At 41.4% G+C, this 25,375-nt stretch overlaps 3 protein-coding genes across 3 annotated transcripts; 1 reads left to right on the top strand and 2 right to left on the bottom strand.

The window, feature by feature from the left end:
* The first annotated feature begins 1,591 nt into the window (after positions 1–1,591).
* On the top strand, positions 1,592–5,010 carry LOC120565993 (G-protein coupled receptor 4). Its single transcript, XM_039812176.1, has 3 exons — positions 1,592–1,738; positions 2,199–2,621; positions 4,456–5,010. The coding sequence occupies exons 2-3, from the start codon at positions 2,241–2,243 to the stop codon at positions 4,984–4,986; spliced, it is 912 nt and encodes a 303-aa protein (XP_039668110.1). The 5' UTR covers positions 1,592–1,738; positions 2,199–2,240; the 3' UTR covers positions 4,987–5,010.
* A 3,066-nt stretch (positions 5,011–8,076) lies between these two features.
* LOC120555899 lies at positions 8,077–11,606 on the bottom strand. Its single transcript, XM_039795084.1, has 4 exons — positions 11,588–11,606; positions 11,311–11,476; positions 10,138–10,402; positions 8,077–9,192 (listed from the first exon to the last, which is right to left on the bottom strand). Exons 2-4 carry the CDS (start codon positions 11,343–11,345, stop codon positions 8,521–8,523), a joined length of 972 nt encoding a protein of 323 aa, XP_039651018.1. The 5' UTR covers positions 11,346–11,476; positions 11,588–11,606; the 3' UTR covers positions 8,077–8,520.
* Positions 11,607–19,520: 7,914 nt separating this feature from the next.
* atf4a (activating transcription factor 4a) lies at positions 19,521–24,442 on the bottom strand. The gene is made up of 4 exons (XM_039795070.1): positions 24,274–24,442; positions 22,695–22,871; positions 22,062–22,370; positions 19,521–21,238 (listed from the first exon to the last, which is right to left on the bottom strand). Exons 2-4 carry the CDS (start codon positions 22,738–22,740, stop codon positions 20,247–20,249), a joined length of 1,347 nt encoding a protein of 448 aa, XP_039651004.1. The 5' UTR covers positions 22,741–22,871; positions 24,274–24,442; the 3' UTR covers positions 19,521–20,246.
* Between the last annotated feature and the right edge of the window lie 933 nt (positions 24,443–25,375).

Genomic DNA, 25,375 nt, shown 5'->3' with positions numbered 1-25,375 from the left:
AGCATATTCACATGCAATATGAAAATATACAAAAAAAAAGTGATTACATTTCAGAGTCCAGTTGCTGTTTTTAGACCTGTCTGGGTTCTATTTACACAATTATTATAATTATTAACAATTCTAATTCTTGATCACAAAAATTACTTTTACCATATTTTCACCAAAAAGAAAAAAGATACAAACAAAAAGAATTCCAGGTTTGCAGACAAGTAAACTACCACCACAATGCTTTTCAGTAGAATCACCAGAGGTAAAAGTAATTTCTCAAAAATATCTATATAAAGTCACAACAAATATATGGAATGTTGATATATTGCCATTCCAACGTTTAGATCACAATCTTCACTTACTTATATATCTACATGTCCTGAAGCAGCGGTGTAGCACAACATTCTGGGCCCTGTAGAAATAGAATTCTCTATGGGCCCCTCCCCGCATCCACAGCTATTCATCTATGATTCATACAAGGAACCCCCCCCCCATCCGACACTCCTGCCTGAAGGCCGGACTGCTCTGACCTGTTGCCACAGTTGTCGCGTGTGTGAGTTCCCAGTAATTTTGTGTTGCAGTTACATAAAGTTAAGTGACTTGGGTGAGACATTGAGATTTAAAAGAAAACAACTAAACTAAATCTAAATCGAAGCACCAGAGGCAAAGATATCCTGACTTTTAATCCCCAGTTATAGTTAAACTCAGTAACTGGATCCATTTCCCATATTGCAACTTGATAGCATCCTTCACTGGACTCTGTATGCCTGGTAAATGCCCATATATTTCAAACTCCACACCCCGTCTTACCGGCTGAGTAGTAATCCTCATTATCAGTAACCTGATCATGTGTAAAATTGTTGGTTGTGTAATCAAAACTGTTATGAAAACACACAGCAGTCTTTATAGAGGTGGGTGTTTGTCGTGACTTTGCAAGCTTGTATTCCCAGCAGGATTTTTCTCAACACAGTCTGGCCACATTAGTAACTCCTTGCCTTAGATTTCTCATTTATGCTTACCTTGCATCACCTGTTTACTGAACAGTGTACAGTTGCATCAGTGAGAATGAATGTTCAGCTGCACTGCTGCTGTAGATAGAAATTAGCCATAGCAAACGAACCTGGGATCAGATTACCTGTTTACGCCTTAAGGTCAACCATAAAATGAGAAAAATGAAAAGTCATCCACAGGCCAGTAGCTTGGGAAACTATAAGGCTGATGTCTTCATAACGCAACAACTGGGAATACGCATATTAACGCAACCACCTTGCCACACCAAAGGGAAATTTAAAGGACGGTACAGACGACAACACTACAGTACATTCCTCAGTTCAACACTCAGGGAGCCCTGAAGACAAATACAGAGTCCCCTTGCCGCATGGATTACTCAATGACGAGAGAATATGACATACATTTTTTTGCCCCCGCAGCATGTATGCGTCTACTTCTAGGACATCATGCCAACCCTGTCTAACTCAACCTAAATACGCCCCTTTGTACGTATCCAAACCGTCCAATCACTGTACATGTCTCAGCAACTCTATCTTGCATTACTGCCCAATCACAGCTTGGGTTTGACACCACATTGAGGAGAGATAGCCATTGTCCCTCTGACTGGCCCAATCCAGCAATGGCATTGGTCCCTGTGCAGCGTGTTTATAAGCCCTCGGCCCCGCTCGTGCTACATGCAGAAACGTTTTACAGCAAGTGAAGAAGACCAGGGCTGCAGGACACCGTTATCTCTGTTAGGGTAAGATGGGTTGATGTCATGTTCTAGTTCCACTGTGTAGGCCTCTGTCAGGTGTTCTCTATTTAGAATTTAAAATACATTTTATTCCTTTTTTAAACTATTTATTGATTTATTGCATGGGGAAATGGGACATTTTTTTCACTCTGTGTTAGATCACACAGAAATACACAAACATGCTCGACCTGTGTATATGCACAAATGGAGAGATGTCAGAGTGAGAGGGCTGCGACTGCTAGACAGGCACACAAGCAGTTGGGGGTGGGGGGTGTGGTGCCTTGCTCAACAGCACCTTGGCAGCACCCAGGTACCTCGCCAGCTGCCAGTCCACGTGCCGTACTTCGGTCCATGTGGGGACTTGAACCAGCGACGATTTTATATGGCACACTTATGGGGGTCAAAATGTACACAAATGAAATGTGGATGATCAAAACTAACCCTTTACTCTCTTTCCTTCTCATAGCGTCCCAGACTCTCCTTCCACCATCGGCACTTCTTCCCCACAATGTTCAACGCCACTCTGAACCCCACCACCAACTTCTATGAAAACTCTACCACCCCTGGTGGCCCCAGAGGACCTCCACCCTGGTACCAGTTCCCAGAGTGCGCCGTTTCCCCTTACGGCTTCATTTTCTACTTTGGGGTCAAGGTGTTCAACCTGGCAGTGGGGACGCCCTGTAACATCCTGGTCATCTGGCAGATCGCCACCAGGAAAAGTGACGCGTCCACCTCTGACATCTTTATCTTCAACCTGGCCATCCTGGACGCCTACTTCTGCGTAATGACGCCCGTAGATATGGTCAACCGGCTGCTGCTGGATGACAGTCGCATTTGGTACTTTCAGAGGTTCGCATATGGGATCAAGGACACAGCCCCACTCTTTCTGGTGAGTTTTTGTGTGTAATACCTTACACCAGAGCAGTGATAAATGGGGTGATACTTCTCTGCATCCTAAAATAAAATGGCTAATGTATAAGAATTGATTTCTATGAACCTTCAATTTAGAAACTGCAGTAAAAACAGCCTTTCTTAACCTGTTGCCTGGGTCCCGTGCAGCTTGATACATGTGGCTAGGCTCTAATACATATACATGATATCAGATAGTTTGCTTTTTATGCAGAAAGATCAGAAATACAGATACAGTTGGGCAAAAGCAAAGGCGAATGCAAGTTCAGCACCGTATTTTGGATGTTACCTTGCTCATAATAACATCAACCCATATATATTAGTTTGGTGTATTTTAGGTACGGTAATATATAAAATACTGTGGTTGCTGCAAATTGCATAATCTCGTAACCTCATGACCTTATTTGTCTGAAATTTAAGAAAGATAATTATAGGGTAAGATTTGGATCATATCCAAAAGTGGTAATATTGTTATTACCACTTGTTCTACTCTGTTCAAAAATGTTATTAACATTTTTTCTCATCGACCACCTAACCCTTGTGTTGTCTTGCCGTCGACCATGAACTTGTTGTCCATCCAGGTCAAAAGTGAATTCGAATATTTGGTGCTTTTTCCAGCATTTTTGGCTCTTTTTTTATGCTTTTGTCACTTTTTAAAACATTTTTGTCACTTTTTTTTATTTAATTCATGATCAGTAAACCTAATTGACATGACATTATACCAAATTTTTGAGTTAAAAAAGCAGAAATTATGAATTATTTTGACTAATAGTTAAGATCAAAGGATGGTGAGTGAATCACAGACTGGTTTATGTTAAAGTTTGGTCACAATACTGTTTTAAAACCATTTAAACATGTTTATGAAATTGAATAAAACACCCAAAATTCAATAAAAGTAATCATTAATTTGATGTGCAAAGATACATCCATGCATCCATGTTATTTTTGGCCATTTTGGTTCAAAGAAACCCATATTTTGGATATAAAAGCTTTGAAAACGGGTCAAATTTGACACGAGGGTTAAAGGAGATGGCTCGTAGCCGAGTCGGACACGTTGTAGTCTATATCCTCAGCGTTCCACTTCCGGGATTGCTCCGTTGCCGCCGGAAAATCGGCAGATTTCACTCATTTAGGCCGGATATCCGTTGCCTTGGGCTTCCTTTGTGTACTTGGGTGGATTTCTGAGGACTATGGTTAACTGCTTCTCAGATCTCTGCAGGGTAAATCCAGACAGCTAGCTAGACTATCTGTCCAATCTGAGTTTTCTGTTGCACGACTAAAACAAATTTTAAACGTACACGTTCCACCAAAACAACTTCCTTCCGAGCCTATTTTGCAGTGGCACCGCGGCTTTTCTCCGGTGCTTACCACCGCCCAAGACGATTGTGATTTGGTTTAAAGAAATGCCAATAAACCAGAGCACGTTTTCCTCCCATCCCTGACTGCTATGTGAAGTAGCCAGACCCTCCTCCCGCGCACTTTGGAGGAGGGTCTGGCAAAGCGAGACTAGACGCGAGACTAGGCACTCAAAAGTACAACTTCAAACTAACTTCATTCAGGTTTTCTGTCTCTTTGTGGTCATTTTCAGGAGTAAGTAAGTTGAGTATGAGTATTTAAAAAATGTGAGCCTAAGTGCAGAACACTTTCTCCTTTGAAATAAATGGGGTCATAACATAAAAGTCATCCAAAAAGCTTCTTCAGTTTTTCATCAACTAAAATTCTAGTCCAGTAATTTTGATTCTACCTACTAAAGCTGGGGAAATGAATTCAAGTATACTATAACATGACATTTCTTCACTGATCTGCTGTTCCAGGTGTGTATCTGTCTGGATCGCTACGTGGCTGTGGTCCACCCAGTACTCTTCACTGGTGTTCGAGACAATAAGATTCGCATTGGCATCTCTGCGGTGGTCTGGGGCGTCATTCTGGCTTACGGCCTCACCAAGTGCATTCTGGGAGTCATGAGCGTCAACGAGGTCTTCAGCGGTGTCATCCTCTTTGCCTTTGCGGTCATGCTCTTCTGCAACATCTCCATCATCTGGGTCCTCAGACGTTGTGTGGCGGGAAAGGAGGTGATGCACCCGGTAAAGAAGAAGGCCTTTAAGATGGTGCTGATCATGCTGGCCATCATCGTGTCCAACTACCTGCCGCCCGTAGCTCTCATGCCCTTCGTGTCCTACTACACCTTCGTGGCGTTTCGCTGCCAGATCAGCGTTAGCGTGTTCTCCATAATGGATCTGAGCAGCAGCGTTGAGCCTCTCCTCTACATCACCAAGATGGAGCGCGTGGAAGGCAGGTGCTGTGGAGGGAGTTTCTCTAAGAAGCCACACGATGTCAAGGTGTGATCAAGCTTCCATTAAATATAAAATAACCCCGTCTTAGAAATGTCTACTTTTTTTTTTAAAACAATGTTTTTATGGTAACACTTTACATGAAGGTATCTACATAAGAGTAGGGTTGGGCATCGAGAACCGATTCCTACTTGGAATCGTTTCAAAAATTACGATTCCATCGGAATCGTTTCTTTATTGGAATCGTTTGGAATCGTTTGGAGGATTTGGTTTCAAATCTGATCATGGGTTCCAAATTTAACATGCGCAAGTTTTGGTTTCTGTAGCGGCCAGGCGCTTGTTGTGTTGCAGCCATGGAGCACAGTAAGCAGCGCTCTAGTGTGGCTGTATTTTACATTGAAAAAGCTCCCGTCAAACTGCAACAAAATAATCAAAATAAAACTTTCCTCTTATTTGTCATATAAGCATGTGACCCGTTTCAACTCCACTCCTCAAAGAATCGGAATCGAGAATCGATAAGAACCGGAATCGAAAGGAAGAATCAGAATTGGAATCAGAATCGTTAAAATCTAAACGATGCCCAATCCTACATAAGAGTAACATGACACTGTCATGAACACATGAATCCTAACCCTATCTCTAACCCTAACTTGTCATGACAAAAAACCGAATGACACTTATAGACAGAAGCATTATGTCATAAACGTTTATGACTTGTTTATGTTTACGACACGTTCATGACAGTGTCAAGTCACTCTTATGTAGATACCTTCAAGTAAAGTGTAACCGTTTTTATTAATTTTTCATAACACACAACAATATTACTCTCTCAACCTCTGCCGTACGACAACAATCAAAAAACAATAAACTAATGATATGACAGTATCACAGCAGCAGCTCCGTGTCTTCTTCTTTCACAAACCGGTCAAATGGCCTCCTGATTTTCTCATACAACCCCAGTTTGCCTCTCAATATATATGTCAGTCTGTCCATTGATATACATTGCGCAATATTCTTGATCCAAGCACCAATAGTAGGTGACTCCTGGAAATGGCTTTCTATGGTTATAGCAGTAACTGCACTGTGAGAAATAGACAGCTAGCAAGAGAGGTATTTCGAGTGAAAGCTAGCTGGTGAGATAGCTAAAGCTTAGCCTTAGCTAAAGCTCAAACTTAATTTATTTACAAATTCTTCCCTAGCTTTTTGTAATTGAAAAAAATATTCATTTTGAGGAACCTACATCTCGGTAATTTAGTTTAAAGTGCCCATATTATGAAAAAAACACTTTTTCTGGGATTTGGGGTGTTCTTTTGTGTCTCTGGTGCTTCCACACACATACAAACTTTGAAAGAAATCCATCCTTGCTGTTTTGAGTGAGATACGGTTTCTGAATGTGTCCTGCCTTCAGTCTCCGGGTGAGCTGTTCAAAATCGGCACGGCTTTCTACGTCACAAGCCGAAACGAGCAGGCTAACTGCAACCGTTAGCATGCTAGCGTTAGGATGCTAACGCTAGCATGCTACCTCGTTCTCAATAGCAAAGCACTGCTACAACACACACAAGTTCACCATAATCTACAAAAGAACTACTTACATGTGCGCCCTCATTTAGAAGTCTCCCAGCTAATCCTGCCTTGTAACTGACCAAAGTTGGAGAAACAACCTTTCTTTTACTGTCTATGGAGCTAGCTGACATGATCTACATCTGAGCTACTGAGCATTTGCGATTGCAATCAAAGATAGTACAGAAGAAGAAGATGAAAAGAGGTCTCACTCTGTAGCTAAAACAGAAACCAGGTGAAAAGAGGATCTGCAGCAGTGAGAGAGAGCTGTGCAGTACAACAAAAATATGGTGTTTTTTGAAAATTAAACCATGTAAACCTATTCTGGTACAACCTTAAAATACAGTTATGAACCTGAAAATGAGCATAATATGGGCGTTTTAAAATAAAACTAAATGTGGCAATGGCTAAATTATAAAATAATCCAGCAAAATTCCTGCTGAAGCTAATTACACATTTGAGAAACATTTAATTAACATTACTAGACTGTAAATAATCAAAATTAAGTTTATTTTCTGAAACAAACTAGTTAGAAAAACTAGTCTTATCCAAACTAGACTAAACTAACCGATAAGAAAACGGAAACAACACATTTTGTTGGTAGATGCGGCATTTTCCCATCACATTCCTGGTAGACAGACCTAAACAACTGGCTAGTAAACAAAAGTAATCAAAACTGCCTCTGTGGTAGTTCCTCCACACACACACACACACACACACACACACACACACACACACACACTGTCGCGGCTGGTAATAATTTGAAATAAGGTAGGTTATTCCTTTGAGAGTTGAGTTTGTTTTTCTATGGCAACCAGTATTAGAACCCCCTCTTGTTAACACGTACACCTCTTTTAAAACATTTGAATGACGGCCTGGGGCAGTGCCTGGTTTAGAGAGCACTGATTAAGCACTTAGCCAGTCATTTATTAAGCCTCATAATCAGAAATGCACTGTGGGACCAATTATCAACAGTGTAATGAGTGGGCATGCAGATTATGCAAGTGGTTAACAAAGTAAATACACAGTGTAATTAATAAAAGAACACAACTGTGCGGTGTGATGACTCTATTACATGATTTAAGTAACGACTCAATTTATAAAAGTTTTGTTGCGAGTTAAAAACTAACAAATATAATTTCAACTCTCAAAATAATCCATTGTTTCAAAAAGATTTTACTATTTGTAATTGCCAAAAAATATAATGCAACTTATGTCTGACTTTTTTTCTTCAGAATGCATGTTGCATTTTCAAAAATGTATTAATGACCTCTGACAGAGATAAACATGTCAACAAGTCCTTATTTTGAGAAAAAAAAATAGAATGTTTCCTGAAGAGTTTGTCATCGTACAATATGTGTGAAAGAACTTGTCTTAAAAATTTTTTAATTTTGATTGTAGGCCTAATAACAGAACTTTACATTCTATTATCTATTAACAAAAATGGCTCAATATTTAAAACGCACAAACTATTGGGTTTTATTTGGTATATTCTAAATAAGTGTATGAATGTGTAAAGGAATCACTTATTTCTGCTATTATATTCTAAGCCAGAGCAGGACATACAGTCTCCTTACAAAAACATCCGCTTTTAGTCAGTTTATTACACTTGCAACTTCCTTTGTAATTGACAGAAGCACATTCATATTTACAAACTTTAGACCTGGTCTAATTTGTAAATTATGCAGCTTAACCATGATTAGATGTTTGATTTCTTTATCTTTCATAAATGTGTCAAATTTTGGATATCTAATCTAATGCCTACAGATCATGCTTGCTGGTGCAAAGCAGCATCCCTGTCCAATCATGATTAGTCAAAGACAAGACTGTGGTAGATTAACGACTGTGACAGTACAAAAAATTATGTCAATGACCTCACATACACCAAAATACATCACATCTCCTTCATTCTTAAATGTGTTATTTTACACAATTCTTGTTAATTCAGAAGCAAAGAGGAATTCCATTCACAGCTAAAACTATTACAGGTTAGGCAGGTGAGTAGGAATCAAACTATAGGTAACAGCATTAAATCGGAGTCATTTTAACGTGCAGTTCCTTCAGACTTTCCAGGCTGGCTTCAGGTCCATCTTCTGAGGTCACATATCCAGGATAAGTGGGGTAAAACTGGGGAGGTGGTGGTTTAGTGGTCTCATTTCCCGTCCTTGATGAGGACGCTAGAAGCAGTGGTATCAACTTGGCGTGAGCGTAGTCAATCTCGAAGCCCTCAAAAATAAGCCCCATCCCCCAGGCGCCCAGCGCCTCCTGCACAAGCCTCGACACCTCCCAGGTTGCCAGCACCAGTCCCTCGTAGTCCTCTTTTTCTAGTCGGAAAATATCAGAGGTCAGCGGTCGGCGTGGGACCAGCACGGTGAAGCCGGGGGAGTTAGGGAAAGGAGTGAGGAAGGCCACGTGACCCTCATCCTCCCACACCCGCCACTGTTCCTCCTCCCCGCGAACGATGCGCGAAAACAGGCCGGGATGAGCCGGGTTGTCCCCGAGGAAAGACAGATCGGGCGGGGCGTCAGGGATGGGGAGCTTAGCTCGAATCTTGGTCTGGATTTCAGTCAGGCTGGAGTTAGTCCATCGGCCAGCGGTCTTCGAGGTGCAGTAGCCCGGGTCGTGGGCGTTGTGCTCTTCTTCTCCTGCCAGGTGGGGGCGCCACTCTGCATCCAGACCATGTAGAGGGAGGACACGGATCTGTGGAAAATGAAAATACATGTGTACCATTTACTAGGGCTGGGCAACATATCGATATTATATCGATATCTGAGGCTGAATATAGTCTTAAATTTTGGATATCGTAATATCGCAACATGACACAAGTGTTGTCTTTTCCTGGTTTTAAAGGCTGCATTAAGTTAGTAAAGTGATGTCATTTTCTGAACTTACAAGAATGTTGTAGCTGTTCTATCATTTGCCTTTGCCCACTTCGTCATTATATCCACATTACGGATGATTATTTATCAAAAGTCTCAAATAAAAAAAAGTTAAATATATATATACATATAAAAAAAACTATCTGAGTAGCAGTGTTTCCTTTAGGATTTGTTTCAGCAGTAGGGGCAGGTCCGAACAGGGAGGGATATTTTCAGTTGTGATTGAACTGTATTTTTTGAGTTACTATATTGGCCAACTTTGATCTTGACATATAGGCTAAGCATTCTGTAGCAAATAACAATAAACCCACTATTAATTACTTTATCTTAATGCAGTGTCACTACTTCAGCATGTAAATAATGCACCTACAATACAAAACGCCCTATTTCTGATAGCGGGGGGGGCAGAAATGTTGCCGTGGGGGGCCGCCATGGTCAAATCAACATAGAGGAAACACTGCAGTAGCAAAAAAAATAAATAAATAAATCACTTTTAGTGGATAAAAAGCAAGGCTGCACAATTGCCCTATTAGGTTACATTGCAGCTTGGTTCGCGCCGGCCCGTCATTGCGATCTCGCTCAATGCTGGACCAACTTCAAAAGATTTTTGGTCACATTGGTCTATTAGACACACATGCATGGGGAAATGGGGTCCAGGTTTGAAAATGAAAAAAAAAAAACAGCAGTTACCCTTTAAATCCTAAAGGCTCTCTTTCCATGAACAGTACAGCCAACCAGTCCATCAACTGGTCAAAGAGACCCTCACCTGGGCCGGTCTGTCTCTGTGGGGTCTGCTGACCAGCGCACACCTCCTAACCCCCAGCCTGTCACACAGCAGCTCTGCAACAGCTCTGGCCCCTAACAGCCAGGATAAGAACTCCTGCTTCTCCAGGTGGAAGATGCTGCCTCCGAGGCTGCCGGGGGTGCTGCGCTCCAGGATAACAGAGCCCGGGGTCCAGGGCCGGGGGTTAAGGTGGGCCACCAGCCCCTCGGACTCCCAAATGACATGACGGGGAAGAGCGGAGGACATTCTGTGGAGCCAGGAGAGAGAGAGAGGAGAGGATGGATGATACAGTCTAATCTATCATTTGAAGTACAATTAATTTAAACCTATTTATAATGTTTTATTGTTTAATTTGCCATGTCTGGCATGGGCTTAACATACCATACTATGCAGCTACTGTGTTGATGCAGCATTTGGTCTGTTTGCTCACATGCTAAAACTCATTTTAATTTCAAAAGAAACAATATTTCTAATTCAAGTCATATTCTAAGATATGTCTTATTCAAAACACCAATCACTTCAAATGAGAACCTTTCAAAAATAGGAGTAGAAATATGCAAAAAAAAAACGTTATCTTCTGAGGTTACAAAATTAACCTTTTTTGTTGCAACTTCTCATAGGATCAGCAGGCACGTCATGTCACACGCATGTTTCAATAATTCAATATGGACAAATCTGATTGGCTCCCAAGGGCAAGTGTCATTTATGTAAAATCATCACACAGCATAACATGAGTGACGTAACTTTTCTTTTTTCTTACATGGTTCTGTGTTGGTTCATACATTTGGTACATTGTTTTCTACAAATAGCCTATTTACTTAAGTTAAATCATAAATAGGCTACAGGACTTTTAGTTGTAACATGGAGTTCTTGCAGTGTGGCATTTTCTGTTGTTCACATAAAGCAAAAACGGTTGGACCACGAGGGCTTTTACAACATTTAACATGTAACGTTAACGTTAGCTGGACTAGTTCTAGAACTAATTCTCCCGAGCAAAGGCTTTCAGTTCAGGTAAACCTGTCAAAATAAAAGCCACAAGGCTACTAAATAACTTAGTTCAACTTAGTTTTTTTTTTTTAAATATAATGGAGTTTGGTTTAACCGTCTGTCCACTCAAGAACGTTACTAATGAACACACATATTGAGCTGACCTACCTTCTAATAACGAACCCTGTAAGGTTAAACAGCATGAAGTCTCTAAGGAGGCGATGATTCAACCGACATTCTTCTTCTAGCTGTTTCTGTTTGCTCGCAGCAGGCCGCAAAATAAGCACAAGCAGCTAGCAGTGTTTGCGGTTCCGCCCTCGCCACATCCGTAGTGCTGAGTGAAAGAGAGAAAAAGGAACTATAGGCTAACAGAAAGCCCTGATCTTATGACTGTAATGCCATGGGCTGTGTGCTCATTCCTCCCACTCTATTTTGCTCTCCTTACTTTCAGTCAATCCAGTTCTTCTTCTTCTTCTTTTTCCTTGGCAGATTACTACTTTGTTAGTATACCGCCACCAACTGTACAGGAGTGTGTAATAGGTAATACCATGAACTTCAAAACAAAGACCCCCACCCCCCTCATTATTTTCATTATATCAGTATTATTAAGAAAAATAAAGCTTTAAGTCTCATACCCTTTTCTTCAAGTATCATGTATTGAGTTGTCTCCTTCCATTTCCTGCCAGTTTATTCTACTATATTTCTCACATGCAAAAAGTACATGTTCTACATCTTCTTTGTCTTGGCAGTCAATGCATAAGCCATTACCATTTCCTACTATTTGTAAGGTAGCGTTCAATCCTGTGTGACCTAATCTAAGTCTGGTATGGACCACTTCTTCCCTTCTGTTTAAACTCAGTGAAGTAACCCTTATAATAATAATAATTCATACTTTATTAAACCCGCAAGGGAAAATACAATGTTTTCACTGTTGTTATTATTACACACAGGCCTGAAACACACACATGCTCACTACCTATACATGCACAAAATGGAGAGATGTCAGAGTGAGGGGGCCTGCCCATGGAAAGACTGGGGGTTGGGGGTTCTGTGCCTTGCTCAAGAGCACCTTGGCAGTGCCCAGGAGGTGAACTGGCACCTCTCCAGCTACCAGTTCACCACCATACTTTTGTCCGTATGGGGACCTGAACCAGCAACCATCCGCTTACCAACCCAACTCCCTACTGACTGAGCAGCTGCACTGGAGCGGTTGGGGTTAAGGGCCTTGCTCAAGGGCACCTCAGTGGTGGTGATGAGGGACGGACAAGCGCTGTCCACAAGGTTCAAACATCAAAAAGATTCAAACTATGTCCACGAGGTTCAAAAATCGATCTGCGTCCAGCACCATCTTGATCTTTTTTTGGGGGGTACTATCTCTGTATCTCGACAGCATAGTTCATTACCATGGAAATAAATGCACTGGATCCTGTTTTTTTGTCCATGCAGATTTTTGGATCAGCTCCATCTCTTCATCTTCCGTCATTGTGCAAAGATAACCACTGGATGTCAGTGTAAATTCTGTAGTTTGCTTTAAAAAAGTTCAAACTTGAAAATCAAGATCAAATGAACTGTTCAGGCATCTCCAGGCACTGACTATGAACACATCAACACGACTGGGTCATTTGGACTTGTGTCAGCACAGCTTATATTCATGTTACCTGCTGACTCATGTCTCCCAAAGTGTGTGTTTATGCAGAAAGGTTAACATCTTCGAAGCGGAGATGTTATTCAGACGAGCTTTTGTCTCTCCGACAATAAATGTTGATAGCAGTGACATCCAGCAGAGAGCTCTGGTTTAGGGGTCTATTTTATATGACACATAGGTCACACAATAAAACATACAATCTTGTAAAACATACATCTCTCTTACCAGTTTGAAGAGGTGACACCAGAGGGAGCCCTTGAGCTGCAGACAAAAGGGAGTGAATTGTTCACTGGTGAAATAAAAAGGTTCCGAAAGAAATTAAACATTTGCTCAACAATTGCTGCAATAAAACCTTTTGAGTCATAACTCTTTGTCTAACACCCATTCCGTCTACATCGATTTGTCAAATATTAGGTTTTAGTGTTAAGTAATCGTTGGCTTGTTCTCAGAATTACTCACTTCCTCCTTCTGCGGAATTTCAACATAAAAAACCCCACACTGATTACATCTGTGAGGCCTATCGGTATTTTAATTCAAATAGAGAAACGGGTGTCCACTCAAACTGAGACAACAATATGGCCTGGAAATACTACAAACGCACACACACGCACACCACACACACACACACACACACACACACATGCACACACACACACACACACACACACACACACACACACACACACACACACACACACACACACACACACACACACACACACACTTGTACTAACAGGCCCACTTGTGCAGACCCTCATTGACATAATACTAGCCTTTAATCATATTCTTAGCCATCACAACTACTGCTCTTCTCCTAAATTTCAGCTAAACATAATTCTAACCTTACTTCTAAAAAACTAATCTTAACCATTAAACAGTAATATGAGGAAGTGAGGACAGGACAGATACAGAACTCACATTGGTCCTCACAAAGTTAGACATATAAGATCACACAAACTAATATCACTTTGTCTGTAGCCAAAACATTTTCACTGCCCTTGCACAATTGAACTTATACAGATGGAAGCACTTGGATAAGATTAAATACATAAAAGGACGGAAAAACAATACATGGAGTGGGAATAACCATATGTATGTCAAACATATAGCAGAATACACCTGTTATTGCCCATTCTTATAATTGCAGAAAGTGTTGGTCACCTGTATTATCTGTAAAGTTACCATGCACACTGTGTGTGTAAGAAAAATATGGGATGTTTGGTCATTTTTATAAAGTGATTCATTCTTAGAAAAACTGACAAACCATTGGCATACTGTAAGATATATGTGGGGATGTGGTGTCTTTTTTTGTATATTACATTTTTTCCAACGTATGTCACAATAAATGTGAATTCCTTTGGTTTACAAGTGGTCTCACGTGAAAGACAGTGAAGTACAGTGAACAAAATGTGTCGTCCCACTTTCTGGGAGTAAATCTGTCTTCCTAATCTGAAGCCCATGACCTCAGTAATGAGCTCAGCTGCTCAGAGATCCTCTGTGGAGCATATCAGCTGATGACCAGCACGATGATTCACTCAGCTAGAGTGGGCACAGGGTCACACTGGGTGAAATTCAGGAGCGGAGTACACGAATACCAAAATATCTCTTAGAAGACTTAGAAGTGATCTCATACAAGTTTCTGGTGTAAAAATCAGCTCAAAATCCGTTAACTTTCAACAGGAAACCTTTAAGAAAGAAAAAAAAAAAAGTATTAGAGTTGTATTTGCTTTTTAGGTTCACGGTCATGTTTGACTGAAAAAGGATCAGGCTTCAGAAAATGATATGGGGCTTTCAAGAGATAGCTACACCCACTAAAAAAAGGCAGATTGGACAGATGTCATACTGCTTTGTTTACATTTAAGAATATAACAAAATGAAATAATGAATCGTATATGTGTGGCAAGTTCATTAGTGACTTTTGCTGCAATGCTTTCAAGGGTTTATATTTATGTAAGAGATATTTTCGAAGCAGCCAAAGCCAAATTATAAATAAGAAATACTTGAGCTGATTCCAACAAGGCTACTCAGTTGCAGTGAAATAAGTGCATTCAGATCGGTAAATTACTATTACTATTAAATACTCTTACTACCTCCCAGCTTCTTGTTCTACTTTAGATGTATTGGCGACAGAGGTGTAAAGTAGGAAACACACAAGGGATGAAACATTTACTGACAGGATGTGAAGTAACAAACTCTTGCATCACAATCAAGCCCAGATGTCTGAAGAATTATGAACTAACCCACAAACACTGACTAGAGGAGAAATACGTTTTTTTTAACATGAATGAAACAAACAAAAAGTGAACTGAATGCTCCACATACTGCTCCTGGGGTCATCTAGAGCGACTGTTGTTTGTCTTCCCTTTCTCTGTTTGACAGTAACTAACTCATTTTGACACGTTCCTTGTTTATAGTCTGTTTAACGGTTTGGTCACATTTAGTTAGAGAGTGCATTCGCCTCGACTTGGTCATTGGCCAATGGCGGGAGCTGTAGTAAAGTGCCATGTGTTCAAGCCCGCTGACGTGGATTTGTTCCTGTCACCCAGCAGCCTTCACCTATTCTCCATTTTAGACATACAGAATGTGATGGAGCTTTCCCATACACTGTTTATAACGGCCTATTTCTTCATTTTCTTTCCCGTTTCCTTTACTTTTACTGTTACGTAATTTCCCCCACAGGAACGAATGCCGTTAAATCTTAGAATGGTTTTATAGTTATAGTCGTGGCTGATATGGTTGTTGGAGGCCAGTAACTACAGTGATTCTGATATTTTTATTTAACAGTCATTCAAATCTTCTCATTTGCTGGGGAAAAATACGAGAATGCAATGTTTCCTGGACAATTTCACATCATGGGTGGGAAAGCCTCTGAATCATCACCTGTAGAGTCTAAAACCCACCAAACTCCAAAACAAACGATATTCTTGGTGCAGTATGAGTCAACTGTACAGTAACAACAAAGGAGCATAACCGTGAATGTTGATTGTTAAAATATCCAGGTGCTGTGCTGGCCTTTTGTTGGTTTTTGTGTTGGGTAATGTAATGTCAAGGTTACCATGACATGTGGACTTTTGAATGCAAATTTACAACGTTAAAACAAAAGAAACTTGTAACTAGCTGTTCTGCACACTTTGCGTTGTGTCAACACAAGTGGTAACCATTTCGGAGCCAAAATAAATTCTTCAGTCCAACTCCTCCAAGCTGCCGACACAATAAACTATCCTGCGCTTCCATGTCTTCCAATGTGTCAGTATCCACACGTGGACTTTAAAACAAGTTTATCCTTCACATGATAGATGTATTAATATCAGCCAGGAATAGACTGGAATATTAGAAAGTGTCAGATTGCTTGACTGTTACTGACTTACAGTAGACAAACTATGAATAGAGTTACAGCCCTACTAGGTCCAGTCCTTGGTGAGCCAGATGCCATCGTGTCATGTAATGTCATTTGAAATATAGTCGAGTATTGTCTCAACAGCCTATAGCATCAAAGTGCAGGCAATAAGAGGGTAAAATTCAATTTGTACCCTTTCAAAACCGGTTTTACTGGGTTGGCTTCGGGCAACAAGTCCAAACAGATGTGAAGAAAGGATGTTTAAAGAAAGGAAAGGAATAAGAGGAGAGCTTAAAGGCTATAAACTTTCTGTGTTATTATGTACACCTATAGCTAAAACTAATGCAGTCTAATGGAAGAGCCGTGAAAAAAATCCAACATTCACAAAGTAAAATATTAGAAACACCTCTCGGTATAAAGAACGCTTATTCACTTTTTTTGCCGAAATTTAGATGGGGGAGATTGATATCACGCTCGTATCCCAATTTGTGTGTGTGTAATTTATGTGTGTCTAAGAAGGCCTTAAGAATCCAGAGTGAAGCTGAGGTATACATGCCCGTGGAGTCTGGTAACTGGAAGAGAAACCTCAAACATGCTTCTCACACGGACCTGACAGAGGTTGAGAAGTTTGTTTTAAAGCACTAAGGATTAAGAGTAAAAAGTGTCTTTAAAAGTAGAGCATCTAGTGAAAGTGATCTTTTGCACCTCTGAAAAGCTGATAGACGGAAATAAACTGTTTGTTCAACCACATGGATCATGGGCGTGGTGGCTCCGAGCAAAGCGCCAACGATTATTCTTGTCTCGTCACATTCCGTGCGGTCCATAGTAATCATTACTACAGTTTCTCACAGTTACTCATGCGATTTAGCAAAGGCCGCGTCAGGCCAGAATGTGTGCGTGCTTGTGTGCAGTCATGTGTCCTAGTTTTCATGACCGACTTGGTCGGAACTAAAGCCTCGTTTTGCATACAACACACAACAGCCTGCTTTGGAGTCCAGAAATATAAAGTAGTACGCTTCTGGACTTATTAGGCATTCATTTATAGCATCAACGGATAACAGTATTTCTTTATACAAAATGTACATCCTACTGATAGTCTTTGACCTTTAAAGGAATATTGCTTAAGCCTAGTTCGACATTTTGGGAAATACGCTTATTGGATTTCATGCTATGCTTATTGGATTTAATGACAAGACACCATTCTCATATCTGTACGGTAAATATGAAGCTAATGCTAGCAGCCGGTTAGCTAAACTAGCGCAAAGACAAAGGCGACTGGGAAACAGCTAGCTCCGTTGAAAGGTGCCAACATCCGCCTACACCAGCACTGCTAACGCTCTCTAATGACCATTATCTTGGTTGTTTAATTTGTACAAAACACCAGGTGGTGAGTTTAAGAGGTGCAAGTAAGCAGATGTTGTTTGACCAGCCTGGTTCAGTGTCGTGTCCCCCTCTTTTCCGGTCTGCTAAGATACGCTAAGATAAGCATCCTGGTTTTAGCTACATGGCTATTTTTTCCCTTGTGCGGTCTTCCCGTCAAATATTTTTCAACGCCTTTTTTTCACAGTTTGTTTTTGCTTTTCCCAACGTTTTAAATTGTAAAAATGTTCTTCTTTTACATTTTCAGCGCTTATTTCTACGTCCCATATTTTCTGATATAAAACAAAAATTGAAAACGGGTCAATTTGACCCTGAGTCAACACAAGGGTTACTAATGAGATAATATTTTAGATATCATTGGCCCAAGCAGGTAGAAGCATACTTTAAGAAGTGAAAAAGACAACATTATACTGTGATATAATAACCTTGATCACAGATGATATCAAGCATATATCATGAACATAACAAAAAATGAATCCATGTAGCCTACTGCTTTACAAAGTGGCGTAAAATCTGCCGAACTTCTCTTTTTACAACCAATGAAACCACCAAACAACTCATTTGTAGCCTCAATATCAAAGTCATAATAAAGCAGCCTTTGTTATTGCTGTTCAGCCGGGTCCCTCTTCTTATCTGTGACTTCTCAGGAGGGCGAGGCCTCACTAATGTGGAATCTGTCAGGGAGGAGTGCGTCCATGTGCTTCACGGGTTTTTCTGCCAAGACTAAATTTACACAGCTGCTTGACAGCGGTCAGCACATTGAGCTGACTCCGAAACACACGTGTTAGTATCACTTTCAGGGATACTACACTGACTTATTTTCAGTCTCAGGAGGTATTACTGGAATCGCCTACACATTGTCACAAATTAGACAGAAAGCATGTTAATGTGTGCCCCACTTTTGGAACAAGTTATAAAGGTTGACCTTATTAATCAACTGCTTTGATGTGAAAAATATGTCTCCAAATGTGACCACACACACACACACACAACAGATGCTTAATAAGCACATATGTGGCACTCAAGCTGTTATTAAAGACCTGATCTGAAGATCTGCGGCTCAACCCCTATGTAATATGTACTTCCTCTGACACCCACCTGTGAAACATGTGAGACTGGTTTCACAATTACAAGGACCTTCCCATAAAAGGTTTGCCCATATGTTTCTCGCTTTCTTTCTGCTTGTCTCAACAAAAAAAGTACCTAGAGTCTAGGTAGTGACCTGAGACTTCACTTAAGCTTTTTAGAGCTGAAAGTTGACTGGTTTGAACTTGTTTGCCAGGTTAAATTAATGAGATTTGTGGATTATTACCCCCATTTAAGACTGACATTTATGAATACTTATCAATTTCTAAGAAAGAAAAAATAAGAAACAAATTATTTAAAAAGGTGTGTGCTGCCTTATCTTGCTGAAGAATTTAAAATATTTTGCAACTACTATGTACTGGTTTTCTGGTAACCCTCAGTGTCAAACAATAAACTAGTTATATTTCACTGGATTATATTGACACACCAAAAGTTTGGCATCATGGGCTATATGACTCATGCACATAACATGTAAATATTAGTACCCATAATTATGCTGAGGAAAGTGGAAACAGTACAGCAAGATGTCTCTAGTTTGTCTGTTGCATAGGTACACATATGATTGCCATATATTAACATAAAAAATGACTAACATCCATTGTCTCTCCTACGTCTATATTTGAGAAAGTAGGCTTGTTGTACTCCTGCACACAATATTTTGTTGTTATTCTAGGATAGAATAACAAATTCCAAACACTTCATGTAATTTCAATTTGGGTTGTCACACCACCCTTTTGGTTTATAGATTAAACAATAGCTTTATCCTTTGTTGAAAGCCTCCACAAAGTATTATTCATCAACTTCAAATTTTGAAAATGACTAAATCCTTTGGGTCAATAACCTGGCAGTTTTAGCTTGTCACGTTTAAGGATCTGCAGCTTTTCCGTTTTATACCATCTTAAAATCAGTAAAACACATCACACAAGTCACTTGAATTCTGACAGATATTTATTAGAAAAAGAAGAGCAAGCATTTTTTACAAGCCATACAACTGTGCTAAGAGACTGAGCTACTCAAGACATGATCAGGTGTTATCCAGTATTAAATAACTAATATCTGCAAGCAAAGGAGGAGAGAAGTAAATAAACATAAAAATAAATCCAAGTTGACAGTGTAACATCAAGAATTCATAAATAGGTTGAGGCCCCTTTCTGGACTTGAAGCTGTTAAAGAGGACAGTGGAAATGGGGTGACACTGGGTTCAAAAGGAGTGGGTAACAAGGTAGAAGTGGTCTCACTTATTGACACTGGGTTGGGGTCTGGCTGTTGACTGATGCTTTGAGTGTGAGGAAATCTCTTTTCAAAGTCTAACACTACCGGGAGCTACTGTTGACTCATGTTTTGCATGCCTAGTCTACAAATACAAATATACACCCTGCCTGTTTGCCCAAGTACCGCTAGTAAGACAGAGAGTACATTTTGGGGATCTAACAGGGGACTGAGAGACAAGCATGTACAGATGCTTCACCTGACTACCTCCCAGCCCCCTGCTCTACACTAACAATCAACTTCCAGAGTCTTTTCACTTTCATCTAGCAATTCCCTCCTTTCTGTAGCCCGTTTCATACATCCACCCTAGCATGCCATTTTTTAAAAACATTTTGTTGTGGCATGCGAGTGTTTGAGTAGAAACGGCGCCGTCACTACACATTCTGGTTACGAAGCCACTGAACTTGTCTTGACGCGGCGCTTCCGAACTTCCTCCATCAGGTCCTTGAGATACTGAATCTCTCGGCTGATTGAGTCTGCCTTCTCCGCCAACTCATTGTTCCTCTTCTCAAGCTCGTCGCACTCGACTTGAAGTAGGTCCTTCTCGACCCGCTTCTTCTGTCTGTAGCGAGTGGCTGCCGTCTTGTTCTGCTCCATCTTCTTCAGTTTCTTCTCCACCTTGGGAGCACCAGACACCGATTTGACCCTGGAGGTCTTGGCCGAGGGGGAGGAAGCATCACAGGGCTCTGGTTTGGAGTAGGGTTTGGTCCTGGAGGAACCAGCTGCTGGAGAGGGGGCGGGAGGAGGACATGGGAGGCGGGCAGGTGAGCCGGCAACGGACTCAATGCCAGAGTCACTGTCACAGTCGCTTGATGGAGGAGATGTTTTAATGGATTGGTCAGGGTGAGGTACGAGGGAGGTCTCATCTTTACTGGTGAGCACCACAACAAAGTGGCCAGAGGTGGGAATAGAGAGCATAATGGGGTTGGTGGTCTGATAGCTTCCACTGGGATCTGGAATGATGGTGGCTGTGAGGGATGTGGCAGTTTTCTCTGCATCCAGGACATCCACTTCGCTGCCCAGCTCCAGTGTGTAGGTTGGAGAGGGAGCCGGAGAGGGGGGCTCACATTTCACAATGAGCTCTTGATCCGGAGCCACCTCGGTCTTCTTGGACTCGCCCGCTCCAGGGAGAGCGAGCTCCAGAGGGAGAGGGGGGATGCTGGGCAGTGACAGACCCAGCTCCAGGCTCCCGTGCTGGGCGGGGATGCTTGGGCCGAAGGCATCTAGATCCAGATCCATGTGGGAGTCCAGGGAGGCCAGGAGATCCTTAGGGGAGGTGGGAGACTCATCGGATGAGCAGGAGCCAATGAGGGAATCCAGGTCAAATTCACTCAGGTCGATTTTCTCTGACATCCAGTCCATGCCTGCAAAAGCATCATCTGCCGATAGAGAGGATTTATTAATGTTATTACTTCACACATTTTATGGATGACCTCAAGCACAAATTAATCTTTGACACTCCCGCCCTGTACGGTTATGGTTTTGTGACACAGATAAACATTGTGACGAGTATTGAGAGCATAGAAAAAAAAAAAAAAAAAAAAAAAAAAAAAAAAAAAAAAAAAAAAAAAACTGGTTTGAGCCTGTTCAAGTACACCCTTGAGAACCACACCTGCCAGCTGCTAACCACTGATTGTTCTCCATTGCCCAACACACCTACCAATAACTACCAATTAAACTGCCTTTAAATGTTGGTCTTGGCCAAAGTTTGTACAGCATCTTGCAAAAGACATTAACGCCCACATATTTTGAGCAACTTGACTGTAGGAATGTCAAAATGTGGCACGCCTTTAACAAAAAAAAAAAGGAAAAAAAAAAAGGAACAATGTCAGAGTACAACCTAATTTTAACATCTAGGACATGCTGCCTGCAGGGCAACCAGAAGTGCTTTACAAACATATTAAGGCCCCTATAAAATATTAACCGCTAGCCTGAAAGCAGTAAGCATTCCCAACTTAATCACCTCAGTAGTGGAAAACCATTCTGCCCTTGGTTTCTTTCCACATAAGAACTCACTGATAAAGGCAGTTTCTAATTTAGCCTATGACTTTCCTCTGTATAGCAGCTCCATTTGTAGTTAGTGAATTACCTTACTCTACTCTCATACAGTAATTGTAATCCTACTTAACTGTGCTTACAATCTTTTGTTCCTCATGGCTTCTGATTATTATTTCATCGATGTGAAATTTAAGTCACTCTCACCGTTGCCATCGTCCGCTCCAACGTGGGTGTTGAGCAGGTCGCTGGCTCCCAGCCAGGGGAGGGACAGGGAGTCCACTCCGGCCTTGGTTCCCAGGAACAAGGAGGATTGGTTGGGGGGAGGAGGAGAGGGAGGAGGGGAGGCAGAAGAAAACGGAGAGGACGACAAGGTCTGGTAGGGAGACGGGGAGGAGAAAGAGAGGGGGGGCGAAGCTGGCGCCTTCCCCTCTAAAGAGGTGGAGGGAGAAAGAGCTTCTTCTTCATCTTGGTCCAGAAGGGGCCCCATGGGGTCAGCCATCAAAAACGAGGGCCCTGTGGACAAGGACCTCTTCGTTAAACGCCTAATTTCTAATTTTCTGTACAAAATACTTATTTAATATAGAAAACGATGCGTTTCAACTTATAGCCCCGCTAAGCCTGACGATCTGATTGGTCAGACTTTAAGATCAGAGCCACAAAACACAAAAATATACATTTGTTTTGATACATGAAATGTTTTTATTCATGCTAAACTTTGCAATTTGCCACACTTTCCAGCTTGTTATCCAAACACGAGTGCTGTATATTCAGTAACGTCTGTAGTCGTGCTTTAGGAACATTTGTCATTAAAAAAATTAAAAATAAAAACACACTAACCTAAGTACAGGGCCTCCACGTCCTCCAACGCCAGCTCGAGTGTCATGGTTGCTGCTGGTCAACGTTAGACGTGAAAGGGCGAATAAAAACAAAGGAGAGTCTGATGACGTTAGCAAGTCGAGGGGTTCCGTACTGCTGTCGACGGCAGCAAAGCTGTAGGTGGTTGCCGAGAGAGACCTGGGTAAAGGAGACACAGAAATGCCTGTTATGGGGGGGGACAAAGCGAGGAATATAGACAGTTTGAGTGTAGAACCCTAATGGGTTAAAAATGGGTAAATATTTTGGGAGCTGAACACACCTGAACAAGCATGTTTGACGTTTAAAAAAAAAATGTGAACAGTAAAGGTATTGAAATCCTAGGAAAATAGGATACGTGGCAGTATCATCATTTCTTTCTTTATTCCTTAGCATCATAATTTCTTTATTCCTTAGTTGGTTATATATTCTAGTCTGTTGACCGTGTTGAAGATGTCAGAAGCGTTGACAAAAGGGGTTGGTGATGTAAAGGATGTTGTTGACGATGGTCATTGTTGATTATATTGTGTCAACTTTGTAGGCTGATATGCACTTTTTCCTACCCTATGTAGGTTACTTTGACGCTGCTATCCATGCACCTTGTACTGGCATTTATTTGTCCTCGTACTGTTACGATTGTGTTCCAGTTGGACTGTGTGTAGAACTTGTATGTATTTATGTGTCTTGTATGCGATTATACTTGCTCCACACCTACTCGCCCTTCAAGGACACAAATATAGTTCAAGTTGAGACATGCCTTTGAAAGAGGCCAACCTTATCTGTATATCTGAAACACTCCTCATAGTGTCTGCGATTCATGAAACAAGTCTGCCTACACCTTCCGGACTTTAACAACCCCAGCGCAAACAATACAACTTTCTCGTTGACGTGTGCTTGGGTAGTTAGGCTGGCAGAACGGGGGAGGGGAGACTAATTTTGGCTAATCCGTTCCAGTGAAGTTGACAAAGCAGGGGTGACGAGAAACACCCCGCCCTCCACCGGGGCATAACATTTCCTAATTTGGTCATGCTTTGGCCAGTAACTCCGCCCTCACTGCGTCACAGCGGAGATGTGGGAGGGCAACCGCCATTTTCACAACAGAGCCATCTGTACGAGGGCTGGAAGAAAGACTGCGCGCCATTTTGGACACGCCACGTTGTCAATGTTTAGCTAGCTAGCTAATATACACAAACACAAATGTTTAGATTTATGGTCACTATAAAATACATACGATTTTTACATGGACTTGAAAAGTTATTGCAGTTTACAGAGGCCAATGTTACCATGGTTCGGCACAACCCCAGCTGTTCAGCCGGCTGGCTATTTAGCTACTGTTAACGTTAATTCAACTGACAGTTCGTAATTTGACACCGACACCTGAACCAGGAAATCGTAATATCGGGATCTACTTTGTATCCATTGCAACAATAGTCTTATACAAGTTAGTAACGCCCAAGTGCTTAACCGTACTCATCAGGTCTGTAAACTGCATATAGCTAACGTTAGTCCAGCTGACATTTAGCTAGGCGGCTGAAGCAAATATGTCGAAATAAGAAATACTTACGCCATTTTGCCAGAAATAGCCAGTGCACTTAGCCTTTGCACTGCCGGGTCGCTGCCGCTGCAAGGATAGCCGCTGCACGCCTTTAAACTGCCATTTTAGCGCGGGAGAGCTTTCACCGAGAGTCGACAGTCACTATTACAAATATGGAAACGAAGCACGGGCGGAAAGAGTCACAGTACTTTATAAAGTGCCGAAACACCGCCGACTGTATTCCTCCGCGGTGTCACACCGCGGGGGCGTTTGTGTGTACATCCATGGTAACTGGAAGCAAAGATTCTCTTTAACTACTAGCAGTAGCGACTAGTAATAGCGTCTAACCCGTCTCTGCTATCAGTGAGGGTAAGAGGAGTTTCCGTTTAAGAAAAAGTATGTACAAGTAAAGAACTTCCAGGTGGGTAGAGAAGTAGCGTTAACCCAAAGAGCCGCTGTATTACTCCGCTCGAGTCTGTTTTGTGATTGGCTAGAATGCATATCGTCGAAACAGCTGACAAAATAGATCCATATGGAGCTTTAAACACGAGTGTCCTCCTACGTAGGTCAGATGCAAAATGTAAACATTGACAAATTGAGTCTTTTACAAATGTCAGCGACTGATTAGGAGACCACAACAAATATCAGATAATGCATACTTCAAGATACCTTTACATTTGTTAAAAAGAAAAAAAGATCAGTAATCTACGTTTTATTTCCGGTGCACTTATTTCAGAAGCATCTCAAATGAAATACGCCCCCCCAAAAAGCACGCTTTTACCTTTTTGTGTGCTGTATCCAGGTTTGTGAACTGTATTTAAGTTATTTTAAAATCATGTTGTTTGTGTACAGTAATTGGAGGGGAAAACGTTCACACCTGTGTAGCTATTCCACTGTCTGTCTCTTATATTTTCAGCTTTTAGTGGGATGTATGTGTACCTGTATTTCTACTATTTATATTAGTTGTTGATTTGTCTCTGCACTTTTCAATATGCTAAGTCTCTTGAGAATTAATTGCAACGGTGGTTAAAACTGATGAACCGGTATGGTTCACAGGGGTAAGAACTCCACTGCCCCCTGGTGGCTAGCTGCAGGTTTCATTCTCTTATTTCATGACATTGTACAACAGGAC

The sequence above is a fragment of the Perca fluviatilis genome, chromosome 1, assembly GCF_010015445.1.
Source record: "Perca fluviatilis chromosome 1, GENO_Pfluv_1.0, whole genome shotgun sequence".
Lineage (NCBI taxonomy): Eukaryota > Metazoa > Chordata > Actinopteri > Perciformes > Percidae > Perca > Perca fluviatilis.
The sequence above is the reverse complement of the archived record's forward strand: the minus strand, read 5'-3'. Positions and strand labels throughout refer to the sequence as shown.